Below are 21,826 nucleotides of genomic sequence, written 5' to 3' on the forward strand. Positions count from 1 at the left end.
GATGAGTTAAGGTATACGAGGACAAAGAAGTGACAATTTTTCATAATTAACTCTCCTTTACATTTTATTACGAAGCTCACAAATTTTAAATAGTTAAAAAAACAAAATAAGCTTAGCTTAGCTTAGCTTGTTTGATTTCTCATATCCTCCTTTAATCAATGAACCCGAAGTGCTACAAAACTACAATTTTCCTCACAATAATTGATTGAGAATTTTCTTCATAGCTATCTTTTATTCATGCACTTCGAATTCCACGATCGCTGACGTGGCTAAGCAGAACACGTTCAACACCGTGATTTTGAACATAGTCCAAAAGAATGTTGCCTAAGATAAGTGCATTTCAATGTGCATTCTCAATGTTTAAAACTGATGCTCTCCAACTTTATTAAATGATTAATAACGGCGCTGGCCACGTCCTAGTAGCCAATAGGGAAAAAGGAAGGAATGTTAGTTTGATACTCTTTAGGTTCAACTAACAACCTTTTGCTCCTATTGGATGAAAAAAAAAATTAGGCAAGTTACAGGATTTTTTATGTGTTCCAATAAAAATGTAGCTGGCAATGGATGTATGGGAAATATATCATGATAAAATTATGAAAACCGAACACATATATTATGAAGATTGACCCAAAAAACTGACCAGTGCAAAATTTTAGCACAATCGAACTTGTATTAGAGGTGTCTCGAAGGCGCTCGAAGTTTCGGTTCTTTACTCTCGAAAATTACCAAAATGGGACCAAAGAAAATCGGAAAAATAGGAATTTTCATTTTGAAGTAAAATGACTTTAAAATGCACAAATCGTTGAAATCTAGTATTATCTCGTAAAAAAATATGGTTGAAAACCAACTTTCTCAAACTTTTTGTTTTTGAAAAATTCGGCCGTTTTCCGGAAGTCGGAGAAGTCGTTTTGTGGCAATAATGTTTGTCCAGATAACTCCATATCACGACATTTTATCCATTTTCAGTCATCAAAATAAAAAAAAAAATCGATTTTTCGAATTTTCTTTAGTCCCTCTTAGGTGGTTTTTGAAGTCCTATTTAGAAAGTCGATTTATCGAGATCACACCAGATTTCGACGTTCTATGCCTTTTAAGTCATTTGGCATCAAACCAAAATTATCATTTTTCCGATTCGCTTTTTGAGGCACCTTTAAATCAAGCCCGATTGAGCTTAAATTTTGCACAGATCAGTTTTTTTGTGCCAATCTACTAAATGTACATATACCTATGGTTGGTCTTGAAATTCGATTATGAAAATTCTCTCATACATTCATAACCATCATAATGTAAATTTATTTTGAAAGAACTAATAAAGGTTGCATTGTCTTTGGATTTTAGAGCTAATTGAATTCACTATTGAATTCACTGTATATCAAAACTAGAAAAAAAAATTTATTTTTTCACTTAAAAATAAGCATACATCCACACACCTTTACCAAAAGGTCCGTACAATTTCGGGAACGTTTCGGGCGAAGATGAATATTTCATGGAAGGCCAGCCCAAGTCAAGTATCTATCCCAGGAACACAGAATTGGGCGAGCCGACAGGACGTCTCTTCGGGGAAGCCATGAATCCTTCCGTGTCAGTTAGGAATTATTCAACCTGACATACGCGCGGGTGGGAGCGCCTGGGCGATATGGTATTAAATGCACAGCTATCCTTGAATTAGGGGCATTTAAAAGACAAAAAGAAAAAAAAAACGATACTATTTTCAGAAATAATAGAAAATATCTCAAAATTTATTTCAATGTATTAAGGGCACAATTCAAAATTTATCGAAATGTATAAATTTTCAATTTTCGGCATGATTTTGTTGACATGCCTTTCGATCGTCGGGTGTATTTTATGGTTTCACCCAATTTGAACTTCCCTTCCGCAGAGTAAGATGAATACCAGAGGTTTATGAGATTAGGCAACGTTCCCGAAGGATTCCAGTGGGTTTGTTTTATGGGTATCGATTTCGTTTTTGCGTTTACTTTTTATTGCATCCCTTTCGAAATTTAATTACTACTGTAAACTAACATAGTACCTATACTGATTCTTGGATTATCAATCAAATGATTCCAATTTAATTAGAAATTGCCATAACGGTGAGGCTTCCTTTTTAAAAAATTTAAACGTCATGTTAAGTTTAATCTCTATTTTTAATCAATCAGAGTGTCATGTTTTAATTTGACCAAAAATGTTTAAAAAAAGGTAAAATACGCGGACTGAGATTTAACATGTTTTCTAAAGCATTATAATTTTTAATCCTAATCAACCTTAAGCTTTGAAGCCAGATAATAAACGAAATATCAATGCTGACGATCTGTTAGACAGTTTTTTTTTTTATTTTCAAGATGAATCAATTATGTTCAAATCAATTAGGTACTGACCATTTAGAGTGTACGGGGTGGCGTCTTTTCTATATTACAAAACTAGCGGTCTCTTACCAAATCTAATTGCCTCTCAACGGGGGCCATCAATAGGGACGCTCAGCCGAGGCAATCAGTGCGTGTGAACGATTATTGTTTTATTTCCTCAGATTTCCAATCACACTGGTACGAATCCTGGCCGGAATCACAACAGCAAATGTCGGAACGATATCCATTCTAATTCCTAATGTTTCCCGGCCTCAAGATTTCTCCACCGCAAAGCGCCTTGATTTTGTGCAACCCAATCAGCAGGAACTCGTTTCGTATCATTTCCTGTATGTAGACGTGGGTAATTCAACAGGCGCTTTCGTGAAGGATCCTGCATAAAAGTGGGAAGGGAATTGGGTAAACCAATCCATGGGGCTTGGGATAAAACATACCACTCTATCTGAAGCTTGTGTAGGCGAAGATTCATTGCAGAAGCGACCGAGCGTGAGATCATCAACAATGCATAGGAAGCTGCCTGATTTGTGTGATTTTCTATTCTGTCGAACGAAATACTTTCGTGAATCTCAGTTGGTACTGGTCAGTTCTTTCCAGTTTCCAGTAAAGGGTGTTGGATAACAAATAAGCAGCTTTAAAAAGAATTTTTTAAGAATATCAAAGAATTAGCACTTGTAATTTGAAGGATATGGTGTATTTGGTGTATATTCGCTAATTCGATTGATTTGTTGTAATATACAATACACAGCAGCTTGGAAAGCACCTTCATGAAATGTGATGCTTGCGAATTGAGAAACATACATCACCCCGACATAGTGGAATTTGTATCATTTAAAAAAAAAACTGATGTTAACTTGATCTTTAAGCAAAATAATGCCATGATTCATGTCCTCAAGAAGACTTAGGAAGATTTTTCTAATAGGAATAATCGTTTTCCGGAGTGGCCAGATCGTAATATTCTTGCCAGACGTGTATAAAGTGACAATTAGATGTTTGGATCAGTCAATGTGTAAAAAACGAGATCTGCAATTTTTTGAGTCGTGTAGAACAAAAAGCCTCAAAAAGCGCGGATAATCCAAATGCCTTAATCTCAAACCAAATATTTGACAATTTCCTGATATTGGGTACACCAACCAGTCCTAATTGCTATCAGTTATAGGAATTTGAACTCCAATTTTTTTTAAATATTTTAATTATATATTGAGAATAGATTTGAATTGTCTTCTGATCAAATACGTATAATAAAGAACAATCTATCAAATGGTATTATTTTTTATGGTGATATTAAATTCCAGATTATAAGAATTCTTAATTTTTCGTTCAAAACCTATTGCAATTTTCCGTGAATCAGATGATTCTCAATAGAAAGCTTTTTAAGATGTTGTTCAATCTTTTATAGGTGGCAGACATCGAGAATGCTGTTTGTCTATAACAAAACAAAATTAGTCAATTTTAATGAACGTTGTTTGATTAGCTTTTGGGGCTGACTTGTTGCAAGAGCAAGGCCGATTTAGGGGGTGAGTGGTAGTCAATGGAAGGTAATTGCCCCGGCCTCCCTGGTTCATGGGGCCCCATAGGAGAAAAAAGGTTTTGTTCTAAAGTTTTTATTAAAACCAGTTCAATATATCTAAAAGTTCTGGAATCTGAAGCTAGGACGGAGGGCAAAATTGTGGGGACACCTAAAAAAACCTCCCCGGTCTCCCCGGCCCCCTCCCCCCCTGCGATCTTGATTCTATCTTTTAGATGGTTGAAGTTGCAGCCTTACTTACCCGAAACACTACAACTTAGAGTTGTAGCCAGCGTCTTCACTTGCTGCCAGCCAATGTTCTCGTCAACTGTGCGGATTTCAGCGGCTATACTACGCCGCCACGAGCTTTTGGGCCTGCCTCTTCTTCGATGCCCATCTGGATTCCAGTCAAGCGCCTCTCTGCAAATCTCGTTTTCATCTCTTCGCAGCGTGTGCCCAATTCAACTCCACTTACGTTCCCGAATCTCGATTTCTAGCGCCTTTTGATGACACCGGCGATGAAGTTCCACATTTGAGATCCAGTTGGCAGGCCACCAAGCGCGGATGATATTCCGCAGGCAGCGATTCACAAAAACTTGCAGTTTTCGCGTCGTCACCGCATATGTGCACCAAGTTTCACACCCGTACAGCAATACGGATTTGACGTTTGAGTTGAAGATTCAGATCGTAGTTCGTAGAGAGATCTGGCGTGAGCGCCAGATGTTTCGGAGACTCGCAAACGCAAATCGGGCTTTTCTGGTCCGGGTTTCAATGTTCTTCTTGGTACCACCATCAGGCGTTATCCGGCTGCAAAGATACTGGAAGCACTCCACTGTCTCAACCTGTTGTCCAGCTACCACGAAATTGAAACGATTTTCTTTGTTGATTTTCATCGACTTGGTCTTTCCGACATTGATTTTGAGACCTGCTGCCTTGGAGCTTTCGGTGAAGTCGTCGAGTTTGCTCTGCATGTCTTGTTGTGTTTGGGCGAGCAAAACAATATCGTCTGCCAGGTCAAGATCGTTAAGCTGCTCCATTGTTGAAGGATTCCACGGTAATCCTCGGTTTGGTCTATATAGTCAATCGATCCAGTCAAGATCTCATCTATTACTATGAGAAAAAGCAACGGTGACAAAATACATCCTTGTCTCACTCCAGCAGTTACCGGGATTGGTTCGGACAAGACACCGTCGTGCAAGACTTTACACGAAAATGCCTCGTACTGTGCTTCGATGAGATGGACTAATTTCTCTGGGAGCCCTCTTCGTCTTAGACCAGCCCAGATGTTTTCGAAATCAACGAACACCAGCAGAAGAGAGTCCTGGAATTCGTTGATTTGTTCCAGTATTATTCGTAGCGTATTTTTCCTGGATTGCAGTATCCCAAATGTCAGCGAAAAGGCGGTGCAACATTTGTGCTGACAAGGCAGGGTCGGCTTCCAGCATTTCAGCAGGAATGCAATCGATTCCAGACGCTTTGTTGGATTTCATGTCCTTGATTGCCGCTTTTTTTTTCAGCCAGCGAAGGCGCTTTCGAGTTGACGCTATTAATGCGATGGGTTCTGTTGGCCATCGCTATTTGTGAATCGGAAAGTTGTTCAAAATGCTCGGTCCAACGCTTGAACTGATCTGTTCGATCTGTCAGCAGCTGACCTACCCGGTCTTTCAGCAGCATTCTTGCATTAGTCCTTGCACCACTAAGGCGGCGAGAAATATCATATAATAAACGGATATCTCCAATGGTGGCGGCTCTTTCTCCCCGTTCGGATAGGGAGTTTGTACAGACTCTCTTGTCTCGTCTACAAGCTCGTTTAACTGCCTTTTCCAGCTGCGCATATCGTAAGCGGGCGGCTGCTTTGGCTGACCCGATACATGCCTGCTCAATTCCGACTTTCGCCTTTCTCCGATCATCGACCATCCTCCAGGTTTCATCCGACATCCATTCACTTCGTCTTCCACAAACTTTACCGAGAGTACCATGGCTCGTCGTGATAAAGGCATTCTTGATTCTACACCACTGTTCTTCGACTGTTCCGTCTGTCGGCAGTTCCGAGGCTCGGGATTCAAGCTGTTCAACGTATGCCTTTTTCATCGCTGGATTCTCCAAACGGCGGACGTCGTATTGGCATCCGACTTTCTCCTCTAGCTGCTGGACACGCGCGACTTTCAGTCGTATCTCACTAAGGACAAGGTGATGGTCAGATGCAATGTCTGCGCTTCGTTTGTTGCGGACTTCAAGAAGGCTCCTTCTCCATTTTCGACTGATGCAGATGTGGTCAATTTGATTTTCTGTTCGACCATCTCGGGCCATCGAAACGTCGGTTTAAAAATAAATTTCGTTTGTTAAAGATAATTGAACTGATTTGCCGGAAATAAATACACATAACAAACATACAGTCGACATCTCGTAAAACCAGCAATAAAAATAACTTTAAGTTGAATTATTCTGAACATTTTTATCTTATGAATATTTGGCAAATCAACCGATATCAATGGGTTCGTTCATGCAAATTTTTGAAAAAAAAAAATCTGTCCCACTTATGAGTTAAATGAGATTCAAAAGTTCTTGCCAATTGACACTGTTTAATCTATTCTTAATGTTTTAATAATTTGCAGATTGGTATTCAAAGACTTCTTCATATTCGCAGTCGTTGGGTCTTTGATGTTCATGTATAAATATGGAATATTCAATCAGTGTATGAAAATCCTCGTTTTTCCATAAAGGGTTTTGCGCTTCAATTACGCGAAAATCTTCGTAAATGTTTGTTAGTAAAAGGTCCAAATAACAATTTTGCTGGTTTTTTATGTGATCAATTTGATTCAATCCCAAATTAGAAATGTTAACAAAAATGAACTGCAAAGTTTCATTGTCCTCAACGACTGGGAGTAATATGCTTTCATTTTTAGAGTTCTCGATGAATTCAGCGTGACGTTGATTGAAATTCCCATAGATATGAATTTGGACCTCAGCAGATAGATGGGATATTACCTCTTCTGCAGTGATGAGGAATTTTTCATAAGTGTTTTTATGAGCATGGTCTGGTGGAAAATACACTGAGGCAAACACGTGTGTTTCATCTGCTATGTGTGCCTTCACCCAAACCTGCTCAAATTCGATGAATTTTTGGGTTGGAATTATTTCAGAATTGAAGCTATTAGAAATGGCTTTAAGAACTCCGCCACCTGGCTTCTTCTGAGACATTTGATAATGTCTGTCGTCTCTGAATACGTTATATGCACTTCCAAAAAAATTTTCACTGCGAACGCTTTCATCCCAGCTAGTCTCAGTTGCTAGAATGACTGAGAAGGACGAGCTTAGTACATTTCTATATACATATATCATTCATTTTGACTGAGCTTTTCATGCGATTGAAATTTTGACAATAAATCAAATTTTCAGTCGCATTGTGTTTTTCGAAAGAAACCGTTGTATCTAATTCTACTTCCGTAGAAGGCGTCCTTATTTGCGAACTGGACGCAGTGATAGATAGTATGCATCTCACGGAAACGTTTGAGAATGCTGCACAGGGTCGATTTGATCATATTCAACGATTTCGCAATTTTTGATCCCAACCACGTCGGGTTTTCGACATGGGTGTCCAAAATTAATTTTCGTCTCGCAGCTTCCATCACGTGTAACTTTTTAGAAACAAAACGAATCGTAGTGAAATTTTCAGCACTGATAGAGGAAACATTTCAAAACAAAGTACTGTCAAAACATTCCAGATTCGATAACTAGGAGCGCTATGGTATAATAAACAGTGCGTCCAGATTTAAGATGATCCATGCTTTATTAGAGATGTATTCTGCGCAAGCATTTCCTTCTCCTCAATGACTTGAAAAATTTGCAACGGAATTATCTGTCTAACTTATGAATACTTTCACGTACATCAACTTATAAAATGCGAAACATAATAATGCTCGTGAACAGCACAAAATAATTCGCTTCTTCGTTTTCTCCTCTTCCGTAGATTTCGACCTGGATGACGACGACACATGTCGAGCAGCTGTTCGGATGTTCCTTCAATGCAACCTGGTGCAGCAGTTCCATATTCCATACGATGTAAGTATCTACCAAGCCAGACCGGGTAGAATTTTCACTGCGGATGAAAAATTAGCAAACAGGCTGTGGGATATGCAACCGGAAGTTTAATTAAATCATCACTTTTGAGAACAAGGTTCCGTGCTGCTTGCCGCGGGAGTTGTTATCTAGCACATTTAGCTGTGTAGTATGAAAAACCTTGTTACAACTTTATCAGTTTTCCTGGCGAACTGATGATGAGAACAAGGGAGAGAATACACGTGTGTGTATTTAAACTTCTGGTAAAATTTAACTTTTCGTCTGACTTATGGCTTTTCATCTGCGCTTCAAAGCTTATCATCACGAGGAAGATATTTGCGTAGTCTGCGTGGTCTGTGATTTGAACTTTGAAAACAATTTTTTTTTAGCTAAACTTAATCCTTTGTAAGACTGTTGACTTATCTATCCTTTGTTCAGAGTTTAGATGAAGGAATCACTTCCTTAACAAGTGTGTACTCGATATATTTGACTCCGGAATTGGAATTAGAATTAGATTCCGAATAAGAATTTGTATTAAGAGGCAGATTTCAAAGTAAAATAACAGAATCATCCAAATGTATGTACATACATACAACTTTTTCTTCCTTGATTTTCAATTCGAATCGTACAGTTCGAATAAAAATCATCAGTTTTAGCTAAGAACAAGGTTTTTTGAATCGTTAATAATAACTAAATAAAACCATATTATCATCTTCATTTTTGCGACAGAAATCTTAGAATCGATGATAAATAAGCAACATATTTTTACGTTTCGTTTACCAGGTCCTCTGCCGTTGGGTTCTTAGCGTAAGAAAGAACTATCGCCCAGTTAAATATCACAATTGGCGCCATGCGCTGAACGTCGCTCAGACCATGTTTGCCATGCTGAAGACGGGCAAAATGGAACGCTTCATGACGGATCTGGAGATTTTGGGGCTGCTGGTGGCCTGTTTTTGCCACGATCTCGATCATCGAGGTACCAACAATGCGTTCCAGTCGAAAACGGACAGTCCGTTGGCGATCCTGTACACCACCAGCACCATGGAGCATCATCATTTTGACCAGTGTGTCATGATCCTGAACTCCGAGGGAAATAATATCTTTCAGGTAAGTTGCATAACATCAACTTAAAAAAGGGTTGTTTTCTGAGGCGAATGACACTGTTTTTTACCAAGTAGTGTGTAGCTTGAGGTTCGCGCTATGCTGGCTGAACGGGAGACACGCACCCATCTTCGCTCAAGATTGTACGTGACTGAAGAGACGACAGCTCACGACATGACACGACAGCTTAGCCGTCGTGTGTGTGTGCGTGTACAGACTAAGATGGACGGAGATGACCGACTCAGAAAGGCCTATCGCCCGAGAGCGTGTCTCTTTCGCAACTATCGGCTACACATCTCCCCTCTACACCAAAAAAAAGAATGAAAACAAGAAGCGATGCTTCAAAAATTGCTCAACTTTCGTGAGCCATTTTTTATTACATTCAGAGCTGAAAAAATCATTGCAGCCAGTTTTCAATTTTCCTTCAAAACCATTTAAAAAAAATCATAAATGATACCATATCTTCTATTGATTGAACCATACGATTGTGAGCTGAAGAATTACACTCTATGAGCAGATTCCTTGGAGCTGTTTCATCTGACAATGTTTGAACTAGGATGACCAAGAATGTACAATTTCCAGACTAATAAATCTTCTACATTCTCTCACGTTCAATTTCCGGAAACATCGTTAGAGCGAGACTTGATACTTTCCTAAGATCATCGACAGAGGTTGAAAAAGACTCTGCATTGACTCCTTTTCCACCTTCGATCTTTCTCTAAAGCTCAGCATTTCTGATCAACTCATTTTTTTCACAAGATCAAGAAGTGTCTATATCTTGAACTGATTTATCAATGGAACCTTGATATTTCTCCAATTTCCAAAATATACAAGATTTTCGTTTGAAATCATTCGATCCAACTTTTTTTTTAATATATTTGTTTGATTCTGTCTGAACCTTCCAAATAAAGTCGGCCGAATTTTGTATTTCCTCACTTGCTTTAATTTCCCGTTCTTCGAATTCCAAAACAATTATGACTTTCCGAACACTTTCCAAAGACTTTCCGAACTTTTTTTAACCCTTCAAAGCTGTTCGGGTCAATATGACCCGAAGCGCACATTTTAAACATCGGTATCATCATTCCAATATACTGATGAACTGGTAATTTTGACAGACAAAGTATGTTCTATGAAAATAATGACTAAATTCACGACCAAAAATTAAAATTTGAGTTTTGAAAATCGGTTAATTGAGAAATGCAATACAGCTAAGCAAAGTCAAAATTGGATGCCGTTTTTTCAAGTAAGATTTTTTTCTACCGGAAGATCTTTGTAAGCGGTCAAAATTTTTATTGTACCCCAACATATCTATACATTGTCGGATAGATGGAATCATGAAAATTTCATGACAAACCAATGATACACTCAAATACAGAAGAACTGTCAGAAGTTATGAGTATATTAAAAATAAAATTGATTTTTCGAACTTTTTACTTCCTGAACCAGTTTCTGAAAACCTGGTAATACGTATCGACTTTATTTTGAAAAGGTGAGTAATTAGAATAAATTACCTACACAATGAATATAATATCTTAAAAATCGGTTCACATTTACAGCCAGGAGAACGAAATCAAACTACAACTCAAATTTCCCCGAAACGGATATTTAGCGAATGGCTTTGGAAGGTTAAGATCGCTATTAATAAAATCACAAAAGTTCCACGATTCGCTTGTTTTGAACATCACGGCAATTCCGAAAAAAAATTACTTAACGTAGTTTAAACCAACCGTTTTGTACTGCACTGTTTAAATGGTGATCCATAGAGTGAATCTTCAGAACACTCTTTATGTTGGTCCTCCCGATCCAACGAAAATTCATAAAGTAAATCTTCAGAACACTCTTCATGTTGGTCCTCCCGATTTAACGAAAATTTATAAAGTAAATCTCTAGAACACTCTTTATGTTGGTCCTCCCGATCTAACGAAAATTTGTGAAATAAATCTTCAGAACGCTCTTCATGTTGGTCCTCCCGATCAAACGAAATTCCATGAAGTAAACCTTCAGAACACTTTTATGTTGGTCCTCCCGATCCAACGAAAATTTAAGAAGTGAACCTTCAGAACACTCTTCATGTTGGTCCACCCGATCCAACGAAAATATATAAAGTAAATCCTCAGAACACTCTTCATGTTGGTCCTCTCGATCTAACGAAAATTCATGAAGTGAACCTTCAGAACACTCTTCATGTTAGTCCTCTCGATCCAACGAAAATTCATAAAGTGAACCTTCAGAAAAATTAGATTATTGGCCTGCGATTGACTGGAATCTAGTATTGAATGGAATCACTAAAAAGAAGACTACAGGGAACATAAAAGTGAAATAAAATTTGGATTTGCTCCTAAAATGTGGCTATACTGTGCATATAAAATCGTGCTTAGACATTATGGGACACCCTAAAGGAGATAAGAGCATAGTGGCCACTTTAAGAAGGACACTTTTTTCACCATGAAAACAGCTATACTATGTGAGTTACATCATTGTTTCGTGTTCAGACACTAAAACAGTTCATTTCCTAACTAGCTGAAGCTTAAAAAGTAGATAAAAACGTTTAAAAATGCATTTTAAAAAATGAGGCATAAGAAAACCCCCCTAGGGCAGTATAAGCACCATTAATCTCTCTGCCGTAGAATCTAGCAGCGACGTGGACGTGGCGATTTTTGTCATTTCCCATTCATGACCGATACATTTGGCACTAAACGATGAATCGTAGATCCATTAAAAAAAAGCAATAACAAAATAATGCAAGTCTGTTTCGAGAGTACAAACAATTCACACACACACACACTGATACATTATGTTTCTGGTGCTTTGTTTAGCGGATGATGCAACAGGCCGTATAATGCAATAATAAAAGTAATCGATCATGAACGGTTAATGAAAAAAAATCATCTCGGCCAGGAATCGAACTCGAGTCCTCTCCGACACCATACCAATAGGCTAATTCGTCAAATGTAAAAAACTAGTCAAGCAGTAGCTCTATAATTCAGTTGACTTCATCGAGTTAAATTCGCTGCTACATTCCACGGCAGAAAATGCTCATCGTGCCCCGATAAATGGTGCTCCGTTCGCCCGAGTCGACAGGTTAAAGTAAAAACGTGTTTTAAAATTGATGATTGTGTAAAATCAAAAACTAAATGATGGTAAAAATTGAGAATCAATGTGTACATTATGTTGCGGTGCTTTAATTATAGATCAAGATGATTTAACGATCAAAAGAGCTTCTTTTTCGGTGCTAAAAATTATAATATTTTCGTCATTTGAACACTTAGTTTTTTTTATTTAATATTTCTGTTAAGATGATAAAGAGATTTATTGCTGAAAAATTAATATGGGAGAGTGGGGAATCATGGGCCACTTTTTTTCGTTGTTTCATAACTTCTTTATTATAAAAGATAAAATGAAAATAAAAAAATGGTTTGGTTTTCTATATTTTCAAGGTATCATTAGGTATTTTTTTAAAATTTTGAATAAGTTATTTTCCTTAAATTCTGACTGTTTGAAAAAAAGTCATATTTTTTGGATTTTGAAAAATGGTGGGGCAATCGTGGGCCACCAAATCCAAATTGACCAAATATTATGCCAAATTTATGAGTTGACCGAAAACTGTAATTTCCTAATTCATTTCGTTATTTTAAAGCAATTTCAGATGATGAAATAAAAAGAGAGCTGTGTATGATCGCATAGATTCCAAAACCTGGCTCGCGAACGTTTTGGCAAAATTTCTTATGTAAGATGGACAAAATATTTTTCATAACTCTTCATTTGGCATAAGAAAACTGTACAGATAAGTAAAACGTATTTTAAGTTCTGAATGTGTATAAAAACATAAAAATATAAGTGATTCAAGATGTGTGGCCCACGATTCCCCACAAGCTATGATTTGCAAATTGGTTGCGTTTTTGTGACATATTGATGTTTCATGAAAAATTCCTTTTCCACGTGAAAGATCATGACAAAACTAAGATCATAAGCGTATGAGCATATTTTTGTTATGCACTTTAGGTTCCCCATCGATGAAATTAGCGGGTGTTTTTTTAATTATGTAAGTAAATTTTTCTTACTTTTTAAAGCTTGATAAATAAAAGAAGCAGATGATGCGTATTTCAGTCAACAACATATAGAAATATATGCTCACGCAAAGCGATGACGATGACAGTTGGTTTGAGATTTTTATCTCAACACACATCTGAGATATTGAAAGTGGCCCGCGTTTCCCCATGGCCCACAATACCCCACTCTCCCCTACTATAGGATGTTCGAAACTAATATTCATAAATTTTTTTTGTAGAAAAGGGGAGTGCTTACTATGGCCGGGTGCTCGTTATGCTCTCATCTTCCCTATATGTATTTGTGTTTTGGTTACCATATTTCATTTCTGTTGACAGGAAATTCAACACAGCCTAAATTAATTTTCAAAACTATATATGCAGGCGTTCGTATTAAATTCATGGTGCGAGTTACGTCACGAACCGTAAAGTCTTGTCCGTTAGTTTCTGTCCTAGATCTGCATTCAAATGTAGTTTCGATTTTTTCTGTAGCGAATGCTACAATATTTTTTTGCTGCGGCAAGGTGTCAGTCACGCATGACTTCAGACTTCTTCACTACAGCCCAGTCCAGTATGTACCATGGATTATTCATGCGGCATCGGCTGGCAATCATGAAAGCGTACTCCCCGGATCCATTATTCGTGAATTTAGGAACGTTTACTTGACTGATAGCGGCAAATATAGGTTTATGCAACATGAATAATTGATTTCAATGGTGTAGCTTTGTTTTGATTGATTATACTGGAATGTTGTTGAAGCATTTCAATGTTCCTGTTTAAAGTCTCATCCACAAGTTTTAAGTCGGAAATTGCAATGCGGAAAGTGAACTCATCGTAAATTTGTTTCGAGAATTATGAGCTGAAATTAAAATTTCAAAGTTCAGATAGAAGCCCACGCTTGGAAATTATCTTCCGTGCTAAACGACAGTATATGAGACTGAGATATCAACTTCCATTCGCAGACTGTTGAACAGTTTTCAACCATTTTTTTAAACTCAAAGGAAATTATAAAGATAAATATTATAAATTGAATTTTTCCTGTATATCAAAACCAGTAAATGATTGATTGGAATTTGATTAAAAGATGTTAAAAAAAGACCACCTGCAAACTTGTTGTTTTTTAAATAGAAATTTTACAAATGGATGACACAATCAACAAACCGTGGTGCGCCTTATTAATTTAAAAACAATTATCTTTGTCTGCCCCCGAATGTCAGGCCCTATCGCCGGAGGATTTCCGGACGGTGATGAGGGTCGTCGAAACGGCCATCCTGTCGACTGATTTGGCCATGTACTTCAAGAAGCGCAACCAGTTCCTGGAGCTAATCGAGGGTGGTGAATTCGATTGGCAGAGCGAGGAAAAGAAAGACGGTGAGTAAACATGATTGGTGGACGGAGAGTGTTGATTTTGCTGTTCATATTTTGTATTTCCTATTTTGTTTTCCGCTTGTGCTACCTGAGAAGGTCGTGTAATATTGAAAGAAATTTAATTACCTCTCGAGTTCTAGACTTTGATATTGAAGTATGGTTTCCAGCTAAGGGAGTTTAATTTTCTATGGTCCGTGTACTTATCACATGAATTTTGTTCGTTCAAAAGTTTAATAAACTTTTTGTAAAGATGCTCCAAACATGTAAAAAATTGCTCCCCAAAAGTCCATGGACCAACACGTTACACGGCTTGCTTACATTTTCTGTTTGAACTGAGTGTATTTGTATCCATTCAATCGTATTCCGTGAGCCATAAAACATTGTTCCCCCCATGGGAGAGATTGACTTATATGTTTTATTTCTGCTTTTTTCCCACCCACGCATCATGAAGTCCTGTGCGGCATGATGATGACGGCCTGTGACGTGAGTGCGATCGCCAAGCCCTGGGAGGTCCAGCACCGGGTGGCCAAACTGGTGGCGGACGAATTCTTCGACCAGGGCGACTTGGAAAAGCTCCAGCTCAATCAACAGCCCGTGGCGATGATGGATCGGTAATTTGCTGTACATGCAGCATTGTAGTTACTTGTATCACTAGTGGAAACTTTGCGTTACAGGAAAAGCAAATTAGTTACATGTGTGTGATGTTTGGTTTTTTTTTTCGTATTTCAACAACGCAGAATTACCTCAGCTAAGAGCTTTTTGTTGCTTGAATTTCTTTTATATTTTTATATTTATGAACCTATTCCTGTCCTGAAAATAAACTTTTATACAATTATTTCAAAAAGGGGGTAGGCTTTTAATATCTCTATTTATAGACCTTCAAATGATCGAGAGAATTGAAGAAAAAACTAATTCTTAGTAACAAGCCGGTAGCACCAAAATTTTCAAATGTTCACTTAATAATCCTTTTTTTCGGCTTGATAACAGTTCACACAATTTCAAGGTCATTTTTGGAAAACATCTTCTCTTTTGACAAGTTTTTCCAGATGATTATATTCTATGTCATCGAGATGATACTTTTTGCTTCATCGGTTACACTTCAACTTATAATTTCAGATGTTTCAGAATATGCGGTCAAATATTATGTATTGACTTTTGAATAAAAATACAAAAGCGATTATTTCATTTTCCTTCTATTTCTTCTAACTTAGTTCCCCTTAGGGGGGATGGTCATATAAGGGGCCATTCAAATATTACGTAACGCGTTTAGGGGGGGGGGGGTGTAAGAGTTTGTTACGCTTTGTGGATTTAGGATAGAAAATCTGAGACGAATGTGTTACGTAGGGTGGCGGGGGGGTTGAAAATGACCGGAGAAAAAAAAAGAAAATGACTTGAAATTTAGACATGAGACATGAGACAAGGTCTCAGGTCTCAAGTCTCATGTCTCATGTCTCATGTCTCATGTCTCATGTTTTATGTCTCATGTCTCATGTTTCATGTCTCATGTCTCATGTCTCATGTCTCATGTCTCATGTCTCATGCCTCATGTCTCATGTCTCATGTCTCATGTCTCATGTCTCATGTCTCATGTCTCATGTCTCATGTCTCATGTCTCATGTCTCATGTCTCATGTCTCATGTCTCATGTCTCATGTCTCATGTCTCATGTCTCATGTCTCATGTCTCATGTCTCATGTCTCATGTCTCATGTCTCATGTCTCATGTCTCATGTCTCATGTCTCATGTCTCATGTCTCATGTCTCATGTCTCATGTCTCATGTCTCATGTCTCATGTCTCATGTCTCATGTCTCATGTCTCATGTCTCATGTCTCATGTCTCATGTCTCATGACTCATGTCTCATGACTCATGTCTCATGTCTCATGTCTCATGTCTCATGTCTCATGTCTCATGTCTCATGTCTCATGTCTCATGTCTCATGTCTCATGTCTTATGTCTCATGTCTCATGTCTCATGTCTAATGTCTCATGTCTCATGTCTCATGTCTCATGTCTCATGTCTCATGTCTCATGTCTCATGTTTCATGTCTCATGTCTCATGTCTCATGTCTCATGTCTCATGTCTCATGTCTCATGTCTCATGTCTCATGTCTCATGTCTCATGTCTCATGTCTCATGTCTCATGTCTGATGTCTGATGTCTCATGTCTCATGTCTCATGTCTCATGTCTCATGTCTCATGTCTCATGTCCCATGTCTCATGTCTCATGTCTCATGTCTCATATCTCATGTTTCATGTCTCATGTCTCAGGTCTCAAGTTTCATGTCCCTTGTCTCACGTCTCATGTCTCATGTTTCATGTCTCATGTTTCATATCTCATGTCTCATGTCTCATGTCTCATGTCTAATGTCTCATGTCTCATGTCTTATTTCTCATGTCTCAGGTCGCAAGTTTCATGTCCCTTGTCTCTTGTCTTCTGACTGATTGATTTAATGAATAACTAGCTCACCCGGTGTGCTTTGCTACACCTTTCAAAATCAAATGATATTTTCAGAAATTATTCCTATTTTTATTGTTTATTGGCATTATTTTAAATCAAAATATGGCATAATTCATAAGCAACAGCTATTAAATGAGAGCTGCAGCTAGAGTTTCGAATTGCAACACATAGATAACTTAAACTAATATTCTGAATCTTGATCTTTAAATTAGTGTTAAAGATCTAATAATTTTAATCTGTTTCCTTAAGCTTCGTCCTTAAAAAGGAGGGTCTCAAATGAATCGTACGGAAAAAAATCTATATATATAAAAATGAATGTTTGTCTGTCTGTCTGTTCCCTATAGACTCGGAAACTACTGAACCGATCATCGTCAAAACTGGCATCTGAGGGTTTTTGAGGCCGGGGATGGTTTCTGTAATAGTCAAAACTCCATCCGACTTAAGGAAGGAGAGGCTTCCATACAAAATTTGTAGTTTTTTGAAACAAATAAAAGTCATGACATCCATTTTCTTGAGATTTTTTTTCCTTTGGGTGGTTTGTTTTTCGTCTCTATGGTCGAGGCGTCGCGGCCAACGTCGCAAAAGGATAGTAACCCAGGCATAACATACTGATTAGTAGGAATATTTTGGCGCGTATTTCTCAACCAAGCGTATTTTCTTTGAGGGGTTTGTTTTTCGTCTCCATGGGCGAGCAAACGTCGTCGCAAGAGGATAGTAACCAAAGCTCACTGTTCATGGATTGCTGGAAAATTTAACAATAAGGCGCCTGTTTCTCAAACACGTGGGGCGATATGCAACCTAGATGTGTTTTTTTCTTGCTTATTTGATTTGTACACAGCACGTGGTAATAAATGACGCCTAGATGTGACACGAATTGGTATGTTATCAATAGAATCAAAACCAATTGAAAGATTTGCAAAAATACTTCCATATTTAGTGTTAATGTAGGTAGCATTCGACTTTTCATTCAAGGAACATTAGAACATGTTCAAACGGTCAACTTTTTCTGTTGAAAAAAATTAAAAATTATGTTTTCTTCTAGAAATTGTTACTTCGGCCCAAATACACAACTGAAACGAATTTAGAAATGAAAATAAGAGCTTTTTATTTTAATTAATTCTGAAAAAACCATCGTACTTCTTTCTTACATATGAATTCAAGTACGTACTTAACATGAAAAGTGTTTTTGTGTTACATGGCTGCATAAAAGAGACTTTTTATCCGCTTCGTTTTTGAAAAGCGAGACTTTAGAACTGATATTCAACTGGACGCAAAAATTTTAAGAGAAATTTTTAGTTTACCCTTAAAGTGTTAAAAACAATATTCCCTTCTGTTAACTTACACGGTGGGGCAAGGGCAAACGTCGAACTTTTAAGAAATTCATCTTCAAAATGATTCAATACGTTGGAAAGACCAGAAGGGGTATTCCGAATGTTGAAACTGCAGCGGATATTAAAAATTCTGAAATGTCTTTGTAAATAAAGGTCATTCCCTTTGAACAGCATTCGATTTTAAAGCCATTACTCTGACGCATCTGTAAATAAGCTTTGCATTGACACTTACCCCAATATACGGGACCAATGTAAACTTAGAAATTTGTTTTTGCCTACATTTTTGAATATTTGACTTTCAAAGAGAAAATAAAAAAAAACTCTGAGAACTTATTTTGTGATGCAACTGATATTTTTTTAAATATTTATATGTTTACCGTAGTAAATTTATTAAAAAAAAAAGAAATTTGCACCGTATTTGATATATAACTTATTTAATATTTTTTCCATTACCATGATAAGTGCTGTTTGGGTATCGAGCCGGTTAAATTTGCCTACCTTCTTCAAGCAGTGGGGGACAAAACTGAAAAAACTGGGAGAGCTCCCATGTAAATTTAAGATAAAGAGCTTTTCAAAGAAAGGACCATATTTAAAAAGGTTTTTTTGGGTACAGAGTACAAATTTCAGATCTTGAAAAACGAGTTTCGAGATCAAGTTTCAGTAAATAATATACCATCTTTGAATTGCAATTCAGAACTGCAGTTGCAGCTCTCATTTTAAAGTTGTTGGTTCTGAAGTATGATGAGGTTTGATTTAAAAAAATGCTCTCTAAAATCTAAATTTGAATAAATTTTTACAAATTATATTTATTTCCGGAAGGTGTAGCAAAGCACAACGGGTCAGCTAGTTACTTATAAAATATGATTGTTTTTGCTTGAAATGTTCTTGATTTATCCTATAAAAACTGATAAGAGTGCCCCTTTTGTCCTTTTCTTCATCCCCTGCTGACAGGAGATCGTGATCATTAATAATCATACCCATTTTTTCGTACCCAAAAATCCTCTTATATCAAATACATATAGTTCCATTGGTTGATAAGTTTTTAGGCTTTACAACAAATTTTATGTGGAGCCCCCTCTTTTCTTCCCTCTCTACACTGTAAAGCGTAAGGGTCTATAACAATCGTAGAAACATATCTCGTAACTAAGTAGGGGAAAGGTTTCCTAAATGGGCCTATCGGGTTAAATGACCCTACGGCTGTTTGATGAAATGGCTGACTAGACAGCTTATCTGACCAATGCATAATGAGGGTGATACGCTTAGAACATAAGGCAAGAGAGAATTTTATGAATTTATAAACTCAAAAAAAAATTATAAAACCATACAAGGTTTTGATACATTTTGATGTAATATTTCGACTTTTAAAAATTATACGTAAAGAAGCTTAGAACAAAAACTAGGATGGTTTTTGTTTCTCACTCACATGAACTTAAAGAATTAAACTTATTTCAGCTTTTGTAGTGGTTTAATAATAATTATATAGTGGAATAATAGAGTGTTTTTGTATGCCCCCATCTTGTTTGTAAAATGCCTCCATCCTTAAATAACAGGTTAAATAGAATAAATAAATGATTTTTATCATTGACCCTTCAAATCTAAGCTCTGAATAACATCTTAAGAGATAATTGAAGATCTAAAACCAGATTTGATAAAGTTTTTCTCATGCATGAACTGCCTCCATAGTATGGCAACCCTAACTTTTGTTTTATTCCATAAAATTATAATATACATAGATTTTTATAAAACTTCAGCTTTGTCGTACGGAAATTATTACTTACTAGCAGTTTCAATGAAATTATACGGAAATATTGCCCAAAAAACAGAAATTTTGTTCAAAACATAAATAGGCGCATTTAGCCCGCACGGTTTGAGGTTCGGCATTTTAGACAACACTTATAATAAAATCGTTTTCTTGGAAACAGAAGAAAATTTAAACATAAAAATTACTCCAATGTATAGAAAACAGATGCCTGCACACGTGTATATAGTTTTTGTACACATATTCGATGTGATATTTGATTAAATCGGTGTTCTGCTTAATAGGCGCATATAGCCCGCTCCTCCCCTACCTTTCCATGCCATATTTGTTTCCATTTGTTGGCTTCGTTACCATAAATTGAGAACTTACGCTTACAAAATTGTATTGGGCTCCTCCTATGTACCTACTTACTGAAAGGAGGATGGTGTGTCAGATAATCATAGAATCATACCAAAATGATTTTCCATGTAAAGTTTTGTCCATTTCTCGGAATTTGTAAAAAAAAAGTTAATGTAATGCCTCCTCTTTTCTTCCTATATTCCCAATTCTATCCTCCTACTGCAAGAAAGGAATTGTTTCATATAGAAAAATTTCTCGTATTGAAATACCATCCTATGCCAAATTTGGTTTTATTTGCGTTGTAAATTCTTGAGTAATGCATAAACTTGAAAGGAATTATCATCCCCTCTTCCGTTCTCCCCGTTGATTGGAGGGGTTGAGAACTTAATATTCATAACAGTATTTTTCGTACTCAAATACTTTTTGATGCCAAATTTGGTTTCATTTGCTCGATTAATTCTCGAGTTATGCAAAAAACTTGTATGGAAGCCCCCCTTTCTCTCTTTATATTTTTCCGCTGAAAAGGTGGGGCATGACGATCGTCAAAATATTCTTCTCAATTTGTTTAAAATTGTTCTACGGATAACTCAATTATGAAATTGAGGTTCAAAAATATTAAAAAAGGGTGGTTCAATCATTCATGTTTTAACAACCAAAACACATTGTGGAACTATTCTTGTTTCGCTGTGCGATTTGTAAATCACTTGCTTGTGAGGATTTAGTTAAACAAAAAATGAGAAAAAAATCACTGAGACAGAACTGAGAAACAAACTTATAAGCGCTATTTGTGATCTGTTGAACAGCACCCACTCATTTCGTCTGGCAAATTTATCGGTTAACTCCCCCGAACTAGGTTCAATATCGAATAGCGGCATCGAGTCACAATTTAATTGACACTGAAAGATAACGGCTTTCGATTGTTCAAGAAAATTACTCCCATCAGTCAGCCACCAAAGAGAGCCCCCAATCAGCAGACCAGCTGACTGGACGATATATTGACTTCTCGTTATACGACTATGGTGCCGGAGTGATATATCCACTAAATCGAGTCTGCTAGTTGACCACAGCAATGCCAAGTTTAATTAAGATATCGGAATTTATCTTTGGATCGTCCCTTTTTACGAGCAACTGGCTCAATAGTGGCCTTATAGTGGTTTACTTTATTGGCATAGTCGCAGATCATCTCTAGAGAATTTGATTTCAAGTGCTGTGTGGGTTACTCCAGTTAAATTAAACTTCTATTTATACATAATCAACAAGTTTTGAGCAGCTCTAACGACATTCATCCACAGAGAAATTCATCTCGAATATTTTATTATTTATCGTGCACTTCTAGAAGCTATAGACAATGGATTGATTTGGTAAAAAAATCTCACACTCATTTTAGGGTACTCTTCATCCCGTATGACTTATCAGAGGAAGTCCTTATTTCTATTACCAACAAAATCCTATTATTTGAGTTTTTTTTTTTTCAAAAAACTCTTGAATTTTTCCATATAAT

At 37.0% G+C, this 21,826-nt stretch overlaps 1 protein-coding gene across 16 annotated transcripts in view; it reads left to right on the top strand.

Moving 5' to 3' along the window:
- Positions 1-21,826, top strand: part of LOC129740085 (cGMP-specific 3',5'-cyclic phosphodiesterase) — a 338,821-nt gene that overhangs the window by 294,616 nt on the left and 22,379 nt on the right. For all 16 annotated transcript variants that reach the window (XM_055731678.1, XM_055731686.1, XM_055731680.1 and 13 more), the window contains 4 exons: positions 7,835-7,926; positions 8,707-9,030; positions 14,288-14,441; positions 14,890-15,049. In XM_055731678.1, coding sequence (XP_055587653.1) covers positions 7,835-7,926; positions 8,707-9,030; positions 14,288-14,441; positions 14,890-15,049 — 730 coding nt within the window. The remainder of the gene's footprint in view (positions 1-7,834; positions 7,927-8,706; positions 9,031-14,287; positions 14,442-14,889; positions 15,050-21,826) is intronic.

This window comes from Uranotaenia lowii, chromosome 1 (assembly GCF_029784155.1).
Source record: "Uranotaenia lowii strain MFRU-FL chromosome 1, ASM2978415v1, whole genome shotgun sequence".
Taxonomy (NCBI): Eukaryota; Metazoa; Arthropoda; class Insecta; order Diptera; family Culicidae; genus Uranotaenia; species Uranotaenia lowii.